Source organism: Idiotropiscis lumnitzeri, chromosome 21 (assembly GCF_059441095.1).
Source record: "Idiotropiscis lumnitzeri isolate Australia: NSW breed Sydney's pygmy pipehorse chromosome 21, RoL_Ilum_1.0, whole genome shotgun sequence".
In the NCBI taxonomy this organism is placed as follows: Eukaryota; Metazoa; Chordata; class Actinopteri; order Syngnathiformes; family Syngnathidae; genus Idiotropiscis; species Idiotropiscis lumnitzeri.
Window position 1 is genome coordinate 1,643,084 of NC_142411.1, and position 14,701 is coordinate 1,657,784.

At 41.2% G+C, this 14,701-nt stretch overlaps 4 protein-coding genes across 4 annotated transcripts; 2 read left to right on the top strand and 2 right to left on the bottom strand.

Annotated features, from left to right (window-relative positions):
• The first annotated feature begins 136 nt into the window (after positions 1 to 136).
• On the top strand, positions 137 to 2,661 carry ccdc25 (coiled-coil domain containing 25). The gene is made up of 9 exons (XM_088285596.1): positions 137 to 327; positions 412 to 459; positions 530 to 569; positions 754 to 805; positions 921 to 996; positions 1,080 to 1,183; positions 1,278 to 1,480; positions 1,774 to 1,819; positions 1,890 to 2,661. The coding sequence occupies exons 1-9, from the start codon at positions 303 to 305 to the stop codon at positions 1,917 to 1,919; spliced, it is 624 nt and encodes a 207-aa protein (XP_088141722.1). The 5' UTR covers positions 137 to 302; the 3' UTR covers positions 1,920 to 2,661.
• Positions 2,662 to 3,323: 662 nt separating this feature from the next.
• On the top strand, positions 3,324 to 7,426 carry LOC148316366 (cholesterol 24-hydroxylase-like). The gene is made up of 15 exons (XM_088286151.1): positions 3,324 to 3,569; positions 3,655 to 3,732; positions 3,829 to 3,910; positions 4,051 to 4,124; positions 4,203 to 4,289; positions 4,694 to 4,832; positions 4,912 to 5,025; positions 5,144 to 5,306; positions 5,518 to 5,583; positions 5,863 to 5,935; positions 6,011 to 6,095; positions 6,351 to 6,461; positions 6,554 to 6,642; positions 6,715 to 6,781; positions 6,870 to 7,426. Exons 1-15 carry the CDS (start codon positions 3,421 to 3,423, stop codon positions 7,020 to 7,022), a joined length of 1,530 nt encoding a protein of 509 aa, XP_088142277.1. The 5' UTR covers positions 3,324 to 3,420; the 3' UTR covers positions 7,023 to 7,426.
• A 1,563-nt stretch (positions 7,427 to 8,989) lies between these two features.
• LOC148316367 (gap junction Cx32.2 protein-like) lies at positions 8,990 to 11,074 on the bottom strand. The gene is made up of 3 exons (XM_088285594.1): positions 11,004 to 11,074; positions 10,228 to 10,377; positions 8,990 to 9,901 (listed from the first exon to the last, which is right to left on the bottom strand). The coding sequence occupies exons 2-3, from the start codon at positions 10,354 to 10,356 to the stop codon at positions 9,293 to 9,295; spliced, it is 738 nt and encodes a 245-aa protein (XP_088141720.1). The 5' UTR covers positions 10,357 to 10,377; positions 11,004 to 11,074; the 3' UTR covers positions 8,990 to 9,292.
• Positions 11,075 to 12,262: 1,188 nt separating this feature from the next.
• gja13.1 (gap junction protein alpha 13.1) lies at positions 12,263 to 14,263 on the bottom strand. Its single transcript, XM_088285593.1, has 2 exons — positions 14,125 to 14,263; positions 12,263 to 13,385 (listed from the first exon to the last, which is right to left on the bottom strand). Exon 2 carries the CDS (start codon positions 13,356 to 13,358, stop codon positions 12,495 to 12,497), a length of 864 nt encoding a protein of 287 aa, XP_088141719.1. The 5' UTR covers positions 13,359 to 13,385; positions 14,125 to 14,263; the 3' UTR covers positions 12,263 to 12,494.
• Positions 14,264 to 14,701: the final 438 nt, after the last annotated feature.

A 14,701-nucleotide genomic window follows, 5' to 3' on the forward strand; every position in this document is an offset into this window, starting at 1 on the left:
ACATAAATAAAACTGTTGTTAAAATTGTAGCTGAATATGCCCGAAAATTATTTAAATCAATCCTATCAAGTTATATTTATATAAAATTATTTATTATATTATAATTAGATTCTCGGGGCAATGCAGAATTAGCTTCCGTAGCCTTGCCAGATTACAACTTCCGGGTTCAATTTTCTGCTCCATGCGCGAAGTGACAGCTAAATCAGCCACGAAATAGTTCCACTTTAATATCAACGTTTTTGTTGGCTGGCTACGTTTTCACGTTCGGATTTCATTAGTCACGTTTTAAAACCTCCTCAAAAATGGTGTTTTACTTCACAAGTGCCGGTGAGTTGGTCGCCTTGTGAGCTAACTATTAGCCCGGTTAGCTCCACATTTGTGCTCAGTTTGCTGTTTCTGTTGTCGTCTTAGTGGTGCAGCCGCCTTACACCATTTACATGGGAAAAGACAAGTATGAAAGTAAGCTTGCACACTCAACACTTCTGGGTTTGCTGTTCAACTTGTACTTACTCAACTACGTTACACCCAGACGAAGATCTCATCAAGTACGGTTGGCCTGAAGACATCTGGTAAGTTTAAAACAAATAAACTGAAAAAAAAAAAAACATTTAGTGAGTTCCACCACATACGCAATAATTCAAATATTAACTCACCATTGACATGCACTTTGTCTTTTTTCATCTGCACCTGTACCTATCAAACTTATCTGGGACTTTCTTGTTATAGTAATCAAAATATTACATTTTCTGACAGGTTTCATGTCGACAAACTGTCCTCGGCTCATGTTTATCTCCGCTTGCCAAAGGTAAACATGTGACAATATCAGTATTAATTACTTGGCTAATAATTTGTCTGTTTTATATCGTTACATATTTTGACTCCACGAATGCAGTTTGGCTTTTTTATGTATTTTTTTCTAGGATGTGACAATCAACGATATTCCTCCTGAGGTGTTGATCGACTGTGCGCAGCTGGTCAAAAACAACAGCATTCAAGGTCGACCTGTCGTAGAAAGATGGAAATAATAAATGTTCGTGATGAAGTGTCTGCTCAGCTTGGATTTGCGTGTCGCTTCGCAGGCTGTAAGATGAACAACATCAGCGTGGTCTACACGCCGTGGGCCAACTTGAAGAAGACCGGCGACATGGACGTGGGACAGATCGGCTTCCATCGACAAAAGGAGGTCGGACACGTTCCGAGGATGTTCGTCGCCATCTGAATGTTTTGGATCCGAAATTTCCGAGTGGACGGCTGATGTTTGTGTTCTGCGGCTTCAGGTGAAGACTGTGGCCGTGGAGAAGAAAGTCAACGAGATCGTGAACCGGCTGGAGAAGACCAAAGAGGAGCGCTATCCCGACTTGGTGGCCGAGAAAGAGTCGAGGGACCGCGAGGAGCGCAACGAGAAGAAAGCTCAGCTGCAGGAGCAGAAGAGACGTGAGAAGGACGAGCAAAAGAAGAAGAAGGAGATGGACGAGCTCAAGTCAGTGGTCGTGCGCTTGCCTTCAGCATTTTTCATTTATGATAAAAAAAAATTATATATATATATATAGATATATATATATATATATATATAGATATATATATATATATATATATATATAGATAGATACACGCACACAGAATTTTTTTTTATTAAATTGAAGAAATTATAATAAAATAGGTCATCGTTTGATTGCCGTCTAAAAGTCCAGAATACACGATGTCGCCCATTGTGTAGCTCGAATTGCCTTTGACTTTTTATCGTGTATTTTTGTTTTTCTTGATCTTGACCAGGTGCTACACTTCGCTGATGAAGAGTGAAAACATGCAGACCAACGAGGTGAGCTTACACGTTAGCGGGCTTGAACTTTAAAGCAACGCCAATCTGTGAAAATCCTTCCCCTGGGCAGGAAGGTAACGATTCCGACGACTTCATGTGAGAGGCATGTCGGTAACGACAGCGCAACAAAACAGCACGTAAAAAAATAACGGACGGAGCAGTGACGAGCCTGCCCCGCACTAAGATGGCCGCCGCGTCCTGCAGGGAGGACGCAGATAAAAGCGCCACGGGACAAGCCAAAGACCATTTTAGGGGGACGCAGGACTGATCGCGCCATTTTGAATGATGTTCCAGCTAGTGATGGACCGATGTGCTTTTTTCAGGGCCGATTCCGATTATTAGTTGTCGTGGACGACGATACCTGATATTTGAAGACGATAGTCATTACAAATAAACTAGCTTTGAATTCATCTGCCTTGAAAGTTATTAAAAAGGCCGATGCCGATTATCAGCAAAATGCCAAACATCGGCCCCGATAATCGGCCCGGCCGATAATCGGTCTATCACTAGTTCCAACTGACAGGTTGCACATTTTTTTGTTTTTGCATGTCAAGTGTTTACAAACATTGCTATTTTATAATATATCCATTTTATTTTCCTGCATCTTTTTAAAAATCCATTTTCCACATTTTCAATGCTCATCAGCAGGCGTACCACGGAAGATGTTTCAGTTTAGAAAATCACAGTTCTTGATCGTATCATAAATGACATCCCATCCAATTTGTTTTCTTTTAAAATGCTCTGAATGTTTGCCGCTAATGTTAATCATTGCGCCGCCGTCTTTGCTGCTGTAACGGCAAATTTCCCCATTGTGGGACTAATAAAGGCCATCTTTATTTTTATCTTTATCTTCTACATACACAGTCTGGCCTTTGTGTGAGTGGAACACGTTGCGGAGAGCTGACTTGGAAAGTCTGACTACACTCTGGGCTGTTTGGCAGTCGGTCACAAAGAACAGCAATTCACACGGTCACTGATTGGGACCGTAACAAATGTCACATCAGTGTACTTGATATTCTACTTGTACATCGCATTTGATACAGAATGCAGTCAAAAGAGTTGAAAATACGTAATTGTTCCATATTTGTATTATTATATTTCACGAATTATTATATTTCATGCACAATTTTCTTCTGTGGACGTTTCAGTTCTTGCAGTTAGTGACAGTGGCCACTAGATGTCGGTGTTGGACTAAATGTTTGTTGTCGCGTGTGCCGTAGTATTTATCATAAAAATAAATCATATTGGTTGAAATAATGGGTCAGAATTGAGTCAATTTAATTGAATTGATAATAAAATTAATCTTGGGAGAGGGGGGAGCTGTGTCCACGTTTTCACTGACCAGAACTTAAAATGTAAACAACGATTTAACGCAGAATTTTGATCTGCATTTGACTAAGTTGACTTAACTGCACTCGTGCTAAATTGAAGTTCAAAATAAAACAAACCAAAAAAAAAACACGCCATTGAGCTAAAAACAAAAGTTAGCGGTGAGAGGCGCGTTGTTATGACGTCACACCCGAGTTCTCCGGCCACTCCCCTTTGCAGAAACACCGACTAACATTGTGCGGACGTGTTTTAATGATTTTTTTTTTTTAACAATGGCTCTTTTGACTTTTCTATTCACCCTGGCTTGCCATGGGCTCGGTTTACTCTTGTTTGTGTTGTTTTTCGCCTTCCTCTGCTACTGCGCCTACGTCAGGTATATTCACCTGAAGTACGACCACATACCTGGACCACTCAGGGAAAGGTAAGCAAAAAAATAAATAAAACACGTTGGCGTGCCAGCCGCTCATCTTAGTTCACCTCTAGTAAAATTTTGTTTGTTCTTAAAGTTGGCTCCTTGGACATAGCCCAATTTTGATGAGGGCAATGAAAACCGACGGTCTGTTGCAGGACGTGCTTCTGCAATGGTAAATGTATTATTATTTTTTTTTAATGTATTTTTCCGATAATCATCATTATGATCGTTGGAACTGACAATGCCTTTCGTGCTATTCCGTTCAAAGGGCCGAGCGTTATGGCTCAGTGTACAAGATCAATGCTCTGCATAATGTCCTTCTCGTCATTACCGACCCAGATGCGGTCAAGGTACACTCACGTGATTGCAAATTTGAAAATATACATACGAATAAAACGCATGAACATATTATTTGGCAATATGCTCTGATTTAATGACATAAATAGACCCTCAAAAAATATGCCTGTCATGTGTTGTTTGGCTCATTCAGGAGGTCCTGATGTCCCCCAAGTATACCAAAGACTTGTTCCTCCACAAACGACTCTTCAGCTTGTTTGGACAAAGGTGAATTGTGAAGCCAGATGCAGACCGATACCAAATAAAGCCACGAGTAAAATGGTACTTCTTATTTGTGACTTGCAGGTTCTTAGGCAATGGCCTGGTAACAGCGAGGGATCATGAGCAGTGGTATAAACAACGGAGGATCATTGACCCCGCCTTTAGCAGCCTGTGAGTTCTTTTGCACTCAGCTATCTAATATGGGCTTGAGCACAATCAATAAATAACCAATACCGTATATACAAATATATATTTTTTTATTCTTACATAAGATCGGGTGTGACACACGTAGCCTTTGCGCCAGTAAACAACCACAAAAAAATCCAGTCAAACAAGTAACACACACACACACACACACAAGACGTGCATTTCCATAACGGTCACGTCCTGATGAATATGATGGCTCCTGTCGCCACTTAAGAACGATAACATTCACACGGCACAATATAAAGCAAAAAAAAAACTCTGCCTTTTTCCTCACCTTGCGGGAGACGTGCTGTATTCCATCGCCTCAACATTGAAAAATGGATTGCTGTCACGCTTTGGTGCCAAAACGTGTCTCGACCCGTGCGCAGGTACTTGAGGAGTCTGACGGGCACGTTCAACGAGCGAGCTGAGAAGCTGATGAGCAAACTGGCCGACATCGCCGACAAAAAGTCGGAGGCCCGAATGCTGGATTTGGTCAACCGTGTCACCTTGGACGTCATCATCAAGGTGGGCCAAATCTCACTGAACAGAACAATAAAGAAAATCATTTTCAGGCTCTTTTGGTAAAAGGTGGCGTCGTCTTCAGGTGGCGTTTGGCGTTGAATTAGAGCTGCTGGAGGACGCGGCGTCGCCTTTCCCCAAAGCCATCGAGACGTGCCTCCAAGGGATGGTCTACAACATACGAAACACCTTCTATCGGGTACGGCCACGTTAGCGTGCTAACGTGCTAAAGGGAGACGTTGAAACGTCAACAACTTCCTCCTTCCATTTGTCCAACGTCATCTCGAAACGTGCTCTCCTTTGCCAAATAATTCAAGTTCAATCCGCAAAACTGGGCCTTCGTGGACGAAGTGCGCGCCGCGTGCCGGCTGCTGCGCTCCACCGGCGCCGAGTGGATCCACAACAGGAAGATGGCCGTCCAGAGCGGCGGCGACGTACCCAAAGACATCCTCACGCAGATCATCAAGTCGGCCGGAAAAGGTTCGCCGGCCGATCCTTGAAAGTTGTGATTTAGGATCGACATGATGAGTCCAAATTTTCCAGTAATTGTTAACAGGAAAAAATCTAATTAATCTAAAAAATATCAAATTAATAATCAGCAACGCTCTCAAACAAAAATGCGGAGGTTGTAATTATTTTTATTATTTATTTTTTTGGGGGTTGAGTTGATTTTGTTTTTTGTTCATTTCAGAGCAAAGCATGACCAAAGAAGACGAAGAGTTCATGCTGGACAATTTTGTGACCTTCTTCATCGCCGGTGAGACTTTAATCCCGTTGAAATCATGTGGGTTCTTGTTGTTGCCATGGTGATACTTCTGGATGACATTCCCTTCACGATTAGCCAATCTAGTCGCACCAGAGGAGAAGAAAGAAATTCAGCTCACGTGATTTTTTCTTTCAATACTTTGGTCGCCTCTCGTCCAGTCGGACTTTTCAAAATATTCTTCCTTCATGATACCTCTTTTTGTATTGCTTGAAATTTTATGAATTATTTTGTGGATATGATTAAACACGACATTATTTTCTCCTTCTCCAGGACAGGAAACCACGGCGAACCAGCTGGCATTTTGCATCATGGAGCTGGCCAGACATCCGGACATCCTGGAAAAGTGAGAAACAATCAAGCAAAACAACGACGGAAGCCCTTTGCTGTCGTTTTTATTCGACATTATTTTCTTTTGTAGAACTCAAAAAGAGGTGGATAACGTCATCGGGATGAAACGAGAGATTAGCTACGATGATCTCGGGAAACTGCTTTACCTCTCTCAGGTACGCTGCCTCAAAAATCGTACAAATCATGAGTCAACGTTAAAATTGTCGCATTTTTAATCGGCAAAATTGTCGTGTTTTGTCGCTGCGTGATAACGCACTTAACTCCTTCACTGCCATTGACGGCTATGGACGTCAAAAGATCCATTTTTACTGGGTTGGTTGGTGTTTTTTTTTTTTTAAATCAAGACGCTCGTCTCATATCACTGCTCTTGCATTCAATTTTGTTTAAAATGTGTTGTCGTTCATTTGAAGGTTCTCAAAGAGACGTTGAGGCTATACCCGACAGCTCCGGGAACGTCCCGTGATCTTGTCAATGACATCGTCATCGATGGCATCCACGTTCCGGCCGGAGCCACCTGTCTCGTAAGGCTCTGAGCGCCCACTCCACAAAGAAAATGAATACGGATTAGTGGAGAGTTTTTTTCAAAACATTTTTTGGCGTGTGTGTCATTCAGTTCAGTTCATATGTGTCGAGCAGAATGGAAAGGTTCTTCAGGAATCCGCAGGAATTTAACCCAGATCACTTTCATCCGGATGCCCCCAAGTCAGGCTGTTTATTATTTTTTTATTTGATTTTTTTTAATTAAAATAATAATGATTTTTTTTTTTTAACAAGGCCTTATTACTGCTACTTCCCATTCTCTCTCGGCCCGCGTTCCTGCCTGGGACAGAACTTTGCTCAGGTGATTAAGCAATAATTATAATAATGATGAAATCAAATGAGCTGTTTCCCAGCAATCTTTTTTTTTTTTGTGTGTATTTTGTCGACAGATGGAAGCCAAAGTGGTGATGGCCAAGTTGCTGCAGAGGTTCGACTTTGCCCTGACGCCGGGCCAGAGCTTGGGCATCCGCGACCTGGGCACGCTGCGGCCCAAGGGCGGCGTGGTGTGCACCGTCACGCACAGGAAGCACCGCGGCCAGTGAACGCACAAAACGGCGGCGTCACACCAAAACACTTTCCAGAGATATTCATTATTCCTCGCCAGTATGCCACAAGATGATGATCATTATCATTAGCTACGCCAAATCAATCAATAGGTTCCTTATGTTCTAATCTTGAGCTTCATTGTCAGCTGCCGCCCAATCTGAAACACTTGAATGCTTAATAAAAAGGAAAAAAAAAGCACTTTATAGTTAACAACTACACTTTTTTTTGTTGATTATCAATCCAGTGGAATTCATTCTGTTATTGCCCAATATTGTTAGAATAATCACTCGACTGATATATTGCACTATTAAACAAAATATGAATATACTTGATTTAGAGAGCATGAAGATTTTTGTCTGTTGCAATAAATGCATTATACTGTAATAAAAACGTATGTTTATTTGAATGTTGTCATTATATACGCCCCATCTTGACTTTCACGTGCTGGTGAGATCTGAAAATTCGTTGATGCAGTGCTTCCAGTGTTAGAGTCATTCTCAGTTGACTGGACAAATGGAGCACTTCACCATCATTTACTCACTAATTCTGTTTACTTTGATTTGATACGATACAATATCACATATTTCTATATTTATTACGTTTAACTTCATGCAGTTACTAAAAATGGCCACTGGGTGTCAGTGTTGGGCTAGTAAATAAATGTTTATGTTTATTGTTTTGAAATCCAAATAAAACCAAAAGAGAATGATACGTTCATTTTAAGTTTACAAAATTTGTGGTTTAATAACAAAATGAAATATAGGTATAAGTAATGCACAAAACATGAGTACAAGCACGTATTTGCTCGTGCTTACTTTTTGTGTCAACCACAATTTCAAACAGTTTACCAGTCATTTTCAATCAATCACATTTCTTCGACCGGTGTTTAAATGAGCTAACTTTAAATTCTAGGTCTAAATTCAATTTAAAAACATTTAAACAAATAAAGAAATAAATCACGGTTATGGAGGTAAACTGGACGTTGAAGGGCGCTTCATTATGACGTCACTTTAAAATAATATTTCCCGGTCCTTCTGCTCTATAGCCCCCCCCCCCTAAAAAACAGGCAAGTTTTAGCGATTACTAATGTCTCTCTTATTTTTTTTTCCTTTTCACTCTTACCATTCATGTTCTCGGTTTACTCTCGTTTGTGTTGTTTTTAGCATTCATCTGCTTCTGCGTCAAAGTCAAGTGTGAACACTTGAAGCACGACTACATACCTGGACCACCGAGGGAAATTAATTAGGTAAGCCAGAAAAAACAAAACAAAACAAAATAACAACAACAAAGACAACTATGACGTTAGTTAAACATGTTTTCTGTAAAATGAGCGAAACAAAACAATTGAGCACAAAAAAGTATCATAAAATACAACAATGGCTGACTGAAGCTTAAACACGAGTTGTATTTTTTTTTTTTATATCTCGAAACAATCGTTATTGTTGTTTATTGAAATTACAAAGAAGCACAAATTCAAATACAAAACACTTTTGTAACACTCCTCAAAAACATCTTATCTTTGAGCGCTTTCAGACTATAATTAATCGCTACATATGAAAAATGAAAGCACTCACAAGGAGCATGGACGAGACACCAAGTTGGAAAGAACCGCATGGTGAACCCTTGCTTGCTAGGCTATGCCTCTTAAAGGCACACATCAACATAAATCTTGTGTGTGGGTGTGTATGTAAACTTCATTTTAACTGCACCATATAAAAATTGCTCATTTATTCACACTTTCATTTATTATATTTTTTTATATACAATACAGTGCTATTTACAAAAAAAGAACAATGATGGATTTTGGGGTCCTGGAACAGAATAATTTCATTTCAATGCATAAAATTGATTTGACACCAAATTTAGAAAGTGTTACCAAAATAGATTAACTGAGGGAATGAAGTAGCTGAAGAAATACTGATCATCAAATTCAAATTGAGATTGCAGTGCCGGGAAATGCAGTTTTCATATCGCAAAGATGATTTGTTTGCATGATAATTGAAAAATGTGACACGTTATTGCTCATGTTTGTTGAAAAATACATGGAAAGGGAACCTTGAAAAAAAATAGTTACATCTTAAATTGCAATTGCAATTTGATTATTTTTCTACATGGTTCAGCTCTAAAATTGAGTGATAATCTAGGTTAACTGAGCCGATGAAACGTAGAAGACAAGCTCCCACTTTATTTTAAAGTCGACCCTGTGAGGGTATTTCAAAGTTTCTCTGAGATTTCGCTTCCACCGGTGGCCATTTTGTCCACCCGCTCACGCTCTGCCAAACCCGCCGCCGTTCATTGGCCCCCGCAGGCCTGCGGCGGCCATTTTGGCTCTCCTTCGGGCGTTCCGCGAACACGCCAGGTAGAAGACCTCCACCACATTGAGCAGCACCGACACGCAGGACACGGCCAGCATGAAGATGATGAAGACGGTCTTCTCTGTGGGTCGCGACATGTAGCACTCCACCGTGAACGGACAGGGCGCCCGCGAGCACACGATCTGCGGCTCCATGATGAAGCCGTACAGGTAGTACTGGCCCACGATGAAGGCCATCTCCAGAATGATACGGAAGATGATGGACGTTATGTAGTTTCCCAAAAGATCGCCTTTGATCTTCACTTGGCCTTTGGCGTCAGAGTACTTGGGAAGTTTTAGCATGGAGGAGCTGTTTTTGCTCTGTTCCTCGCGTAGTTTGTTCTCCTTGTGGATGACGTGCATGACGTGACCCAGGTAGATCAGCGTGGGCGTGGACACGAAGATGATCTGGAGGACCCAGAATCGGATGTGCGAGATGGGGAAGGCGTGGTCGTAGCACACGTTTTTGCAACCCGGCTGCTTGGTGTTGCAGATCATCTTGGACTGCTCGTCCCCCCACACCTGCGGCCGATCAAAGCCATTGACCTTGTTATTTACTAAACGGGAATTTCGCCCTAACATCTAACTAACCAACTAATACCGTCGCAACTCAACTTTATCTATGGAGCACTTTAAGAAAATAGTGCTGTTCGTGGTGTAAACGTTACAAAATGAAAACAGCAGGGGCCCCAAAACGGAACCCTGTGGAACACCATAAATATACATTTGGCCGAGTGTGATGTAACCAACAAAAGGCACAGGCGGAGATAATGGTGCACGTCTAAGAATTGTTCTGAGAACACGCTTTCGATCATCTTAAAATTGAAATGAAGTAGAAGTAGAACCACCTTCTCCGCCCCGGCTCCCAGGACCATGATCCTGAAGACGAAGAGTACGCTGAGCCAAACCTTCCCGATGACGGTGGAGTGCGACTGCACTTTGTCCAACAGCTTCGCCAAAAAGCCCCACTCGCCCATCTTCAACCTTATTCAGCGCACCTTCAACACAAAAAACACGCGTCGCACTTTATGGCAAATCCTCACATTTTCATGTCGCTGCCCCAACAACCAGGTGCTTTTTTTATAAGAGAGGTTTCCCGCGCATTTTTTTTAAATTTTTTTTTATGGCTCTGATTTTTTATGTTGCTGTCGCATTCGGGGCTGAATTTGAAAATAGTTTTTTTTGTTTGTTTGTCAAATTTAGCTGTCATGCACAACTCGCAAAAAAAAGAAAAAAACTCAAATATTTAGCATCATCCATTTATCCTCTATTCGTGTTTCAAATTTGGCAGCAAAGTGAAAAAAAATATACGGCAAGTTTGACCGTCAGGAAATGGATACTAATAATATTGAATCAACTTTTTGTTTTTGGAGTGTGTTACCATAGCTACCTTAGCTACATATTGACATAAACTCTTCGAATTGATTATGTACCCAAAACATTCTAATAAATAAAAAATAAAATTCATAAATTAAGAGTAATGCACAAATCTTCTGTCTTGCTCTAAAATTTTGCCCTTTTGATTGCCTTTAAACCTCCCCTGAAATATTTCAGCAGTATACAAAAACAGGATTGAAATCGATGAAGGGTTGATTGTCTTATTAAATAAAAGGAAATTGCTTACCTCGGTTCGAACAAGTGACTCGTGCTGCCGTCCGGCTGAGCTCTAAAACAACTGAAGCAAAGGAAAAAAAGCAACGCAAAGGTGAATTGAACCTGGGTTCAGGTTGCACAAGCGTGGGTGTGTGTGTGTGTGTGTGTGGAGTCACGTTGCCATGTTGCAAAAAAAAAACAAACTGGACCCCCACATTTGGCCTGGCAAAAGACAAGATTATGTTGGTTAATAATTGCTTTTTTCTTGCCCGTTAAAGTCCAAACCGCCGTCCAGTTTTGCAGTTTACGCCTTATCATCATCACATGTTGCACGTCCGCAAAAAACGTTGACTCTTTTATGGTTTCAAACCTACTCATTGCGATGTCATCGAGACATTACTTGGACTTCTCCTGGAATTTACGAGGCAGCGTTGCAACACTCGCTTTTTGATAAGTCTGGGAATAAATCTGTCAATCAATTGGAATTGTATGAATGACATTTCCTGAGTTCATTCTTAAACACATAAACCCCAAAAAATGTTTGCCTCCATTTAGACATTTAAAAAAAAAAAGAAAATGTAATTCTAAAAATAATAATAGTCATGAAGCCTTATACAGAATATATAAAGAAAGATAAATATTTTAATGACGTATATCTCGTGATGATAAATATACGAATCCAATCTAAAATGGACGGAATGTATAAAAGTGCTAAGTCATTGCGACAAATCAAATCCAAAGATAGTTGTTATCATATGAAGGTATTCTCATATTAAGATGGACAAAAATGTTGTCTTAATGATGTCATTAAATGAGCATGTTTGATTCAAACTCAATGAAATGCGACTTTTTAATGGATGTGATCCATATCAGAATTAATGCAAATAAATATGGATCGAGTGTCAAATTTGAATAAAGTTGAACAAATTCATAACTTCAATGATAAATATGGTATTACATAAGAGACTACAAATATTCTATCATCCTAAGAAATATCAATTTGAATCATTTTCATATGAGTCATGTGGTAGTAGAAGTCTTCTTTTTTTTTTTGGTTCAGACAATTTTTAGTCTTACGCAATAATGAATTGAGCAAACCGTTTTTTTTTGTATCAAACTTTAATCATTCTCTTAAAACTACTTACAACTTGAAAAAACATCACAAGCATGATCATTATCATTTAATATCGTTCCACACATGAAACAACAACTTCAACAGGATAAAAAAAATCATCCAGCAAACAATGAACATAAATACAGCGGCGACTTGATTTTTATAGTTTGGGTTAAAAAAAAAAAAAAAAAAATTACAAAATAAATTAGCTGCTAACACGCTAAGAGTCCTGGCTTCGCTCATTTTATTCTTCCATCGACTGTATTTTGTACATGAAACGATAAGTTAAACAGACTCAAAAACCACAGAGGTGAGACTGGACCTCAATACGACAACTTGATTTGGACATTTTGAAAACTAAACCCAAGATCCTCGCTCACATGCTAACACGCTAACACGCGAAGAGTCCTAGTGGTCGCCCAGCAGCTGCTTCTCCTCCTTGGCGCCATCCAGACTCCCCCCGAGACTCTTGCTGCTCTCCATCTCCAGGTTCTTCTTGTTCTGCTTTAGGGTGTCGTCGGCCGTGGGCCACCGGGGCTCCGAAAGCCCTCCCGAGTTCTGGATCGAGTTGATGGCAAACTTCCGTCTGGACCCGGACTTGGACTTGCATCGGCTGTACAGCAGGTAGAAGACCTCGGCCACGTTGAGCAGTAGCGACACGCAAGCCACGACCAGCATGAAGATGATGAAGATGGTCTTCTCGGTGGGCCGCGACATGTAGCACTCCACGGTGAACGGGCATGGCTTCCTGGAGCAGGGGAACATGGGCACCATGATGAAACCGTACAGGTAGTACTGGCCCGCGATGAAGGCGGCCTCGATGAGGATCTTGAAAATCAGCTGGGTCAGGTAGCTCCCCAGGAGGTTCCCTTTGATGGTCACGTTGCCCTTGTCGTCGGTGTACTTGGGCGACTTGAGGAGGCGCGTTCCGCCGGGGCTGGCCAGCCGCTGGCGTAGCTTGTTCTCCTGCTGGATGACGTGCATGGCGTGGCCCAGGTAGACCAGCGTGGGCGTGGACACGAAGATGATCTGGAGGACCCAGAAGCGGATGTGCGAGATGGGGAAGGTCCAATCGTAGCAGACGTTCTCGCAACCGGGCTGCTGCGTGTTGCAGATGAAGTCGGACTGCTCGTCGCCCCACACGCTCTCTGCGCCCGCGCCCAGGACCATGATCCGGAACAGGAACAGAACCGTCATCCAAATCTTTCCGATGACGGTGGAGTGCGACTGGACCTTGTCCAGCAGGGTTGACAAGAATCCCCAGTCTCCCATCTTTGAAGATGACGTTCAATTGGCGGTCTGAAATCAAACGACATTCGTACCTTAACTTAACTCGATAGAGGTGCACCGATTAATCGATAATTAATTGGTCGGGCTTTTGAGCACATTTATGCCCGCATCGATAGTAGTGTTTATATCTTGCATATTCATCCACATCACTAGAGCTGCAACGATTAATCGACAACAAATTGACTATCAAGGTAATCGATTCTTATTTTGAAAATTGATTAATCATTTCAGGAACTAGCATTTTTTATTTTCTTTTTTTTTTGCAAAATAAGCATTTTTCTGACGTTCTGACATAATCTGATCAAAAGACTAACTGGAGTCATAATTAATATTTATGAATTTCTGCAGTCAATTTAAATAATGCGTGAAAATTAAAAATATCTGGTTTATCGACATTCCATTCCTTGCAATAAAAAAAAAAAGATATGTTTGTGGATGTTGAGAACAATTTAACGGAATTAATCCTATTCGTCCACGTTATTCTATTTCAACTGAATTACGATTCCATTAAAAGCCAAAACCTTCCTCGGCACATTTGAACTTGAACAAAGTTTGCCCACCTCCCACGGCCAAGTGTGCGAGGGAACGCGAGCAGCTGTGTGAAGTTGATGAAATCAAGCAAAAAGCACAAAAAGCGTCACAACCAATGATATATATATATATTTTTTTTTTAAACAATCACCACCGAGATCAAAAATGCCAAATTCGAATCCTCCTAATCTTGTGAACGTTGGCGCTTTCCTCTTACCTGACGAGCGTGTCCGAGTGGACTTTCTGAAGCTGCGGCCGAGTGCTGACTGAGCTGAACCTTGGAGTGGAGTGGATGATGATTAGGGGCGAGTACAAATCCTTCCGGACAGTACTCGAGTATTCTTCCACACCAGGTTATCAAAAAAGGAAACTCACCGTCAAAATGTAATTTCACTTTTGTTCAGAAAAACATTTTCAAGTCTGTACTTCTTTTACTGCCTCTGAAGTCGAGGAGTTGAGTGAGTACTTGTACTTTTACCAGATTACTGTATTGTTTTCATTGACGCAAGGCTTTGTGCTACTTCTACTTGGATACAGAATACCCGTGATGAGGAGCTGCTCCACGATGATTGGTTCAATTGTGAAACACGCATCCCGCCTTTGGTTTGCCACTTTGGACTGCCAGTGAAAGTGGACGGGGGCGTGGCCACAGTAATGATTGACAGGTAACGGCACAGCACAACCAGCAACATTTCAATCACTGTTGGCGGAAACAAAAAAAAAATTCAACCAAATGCAAAGAAAGAAATCCATTCATGAATGTGAAACAAAAACTAAAGAAATTTGCCATTGAA

Excerpts from the sequence above, each read along its gene's own strand:
- ccdc25 (XM_088285596.1), top strand. The coding sequence starts at position 303 with ATGGTGTTTTACTTCACAAGTGCCG. Across the intron at positions 328-411 it reads GTTTTACTTCACAAGTGCCG|TGGTGCAGCCGCCTTACACC; the intron begins GTGAGTTGGTCG and ends TTGTCGTCTTAG. Across the intron at positions 1,820-1,889 it reads AAAACATGCAGACCAACGAG|GAAGGTAACGATTCCGACGA; the intron begins GTGAGCTTACAC and ends TCCCCTGGGCAG.
- LOC148316366 (XM_088286151.1), top strand. The coding sequence starts at position 3,421 with ATGGCTCTTTTGACTTTTCTATTCACCCTGGCTTGCCATGGGCTCGGT. Across the intron at positions 3,911-4,050 it reads CCGACCCAGATGCGGTCAAG|GAGGTCCTGATGTCCCCCAA; the intron begins GTACACTCACGT and ends TGGCTCATTCAG. Across the intron at positions 6,782-6,869 it reads TGGGACAGAACTTTGCTCAG|ATGGAAGCCAAAGTGGTGAT; the intron begins GTGATTAAGCAA and ends TTTTGTCGACAG.
- LOC148316367 (XM_088285594.1), bottom strand. The coding sequence starts at position 10,356 with ATGGGCGAGTGGGGCTTTTTGGCGAAGCTGTTGGACAAAGTGCAGTCG. Across the intron at positions 9,902-10,227 it reads TGGGAGCCGGGGCGGAGAAG|GTGTGGGGGGACGAGCAGTC; the intron begins GTGGTTCTACTT and ends GATCGGCCGCAG.
- gja13.1 (XM_088285593.1), bottom strand. The coding sequence starts at position 13,358 with ATGGGAGACTGGGGATTCTTGTCAACCCTGCTGGACAAGGTCCAGTCG.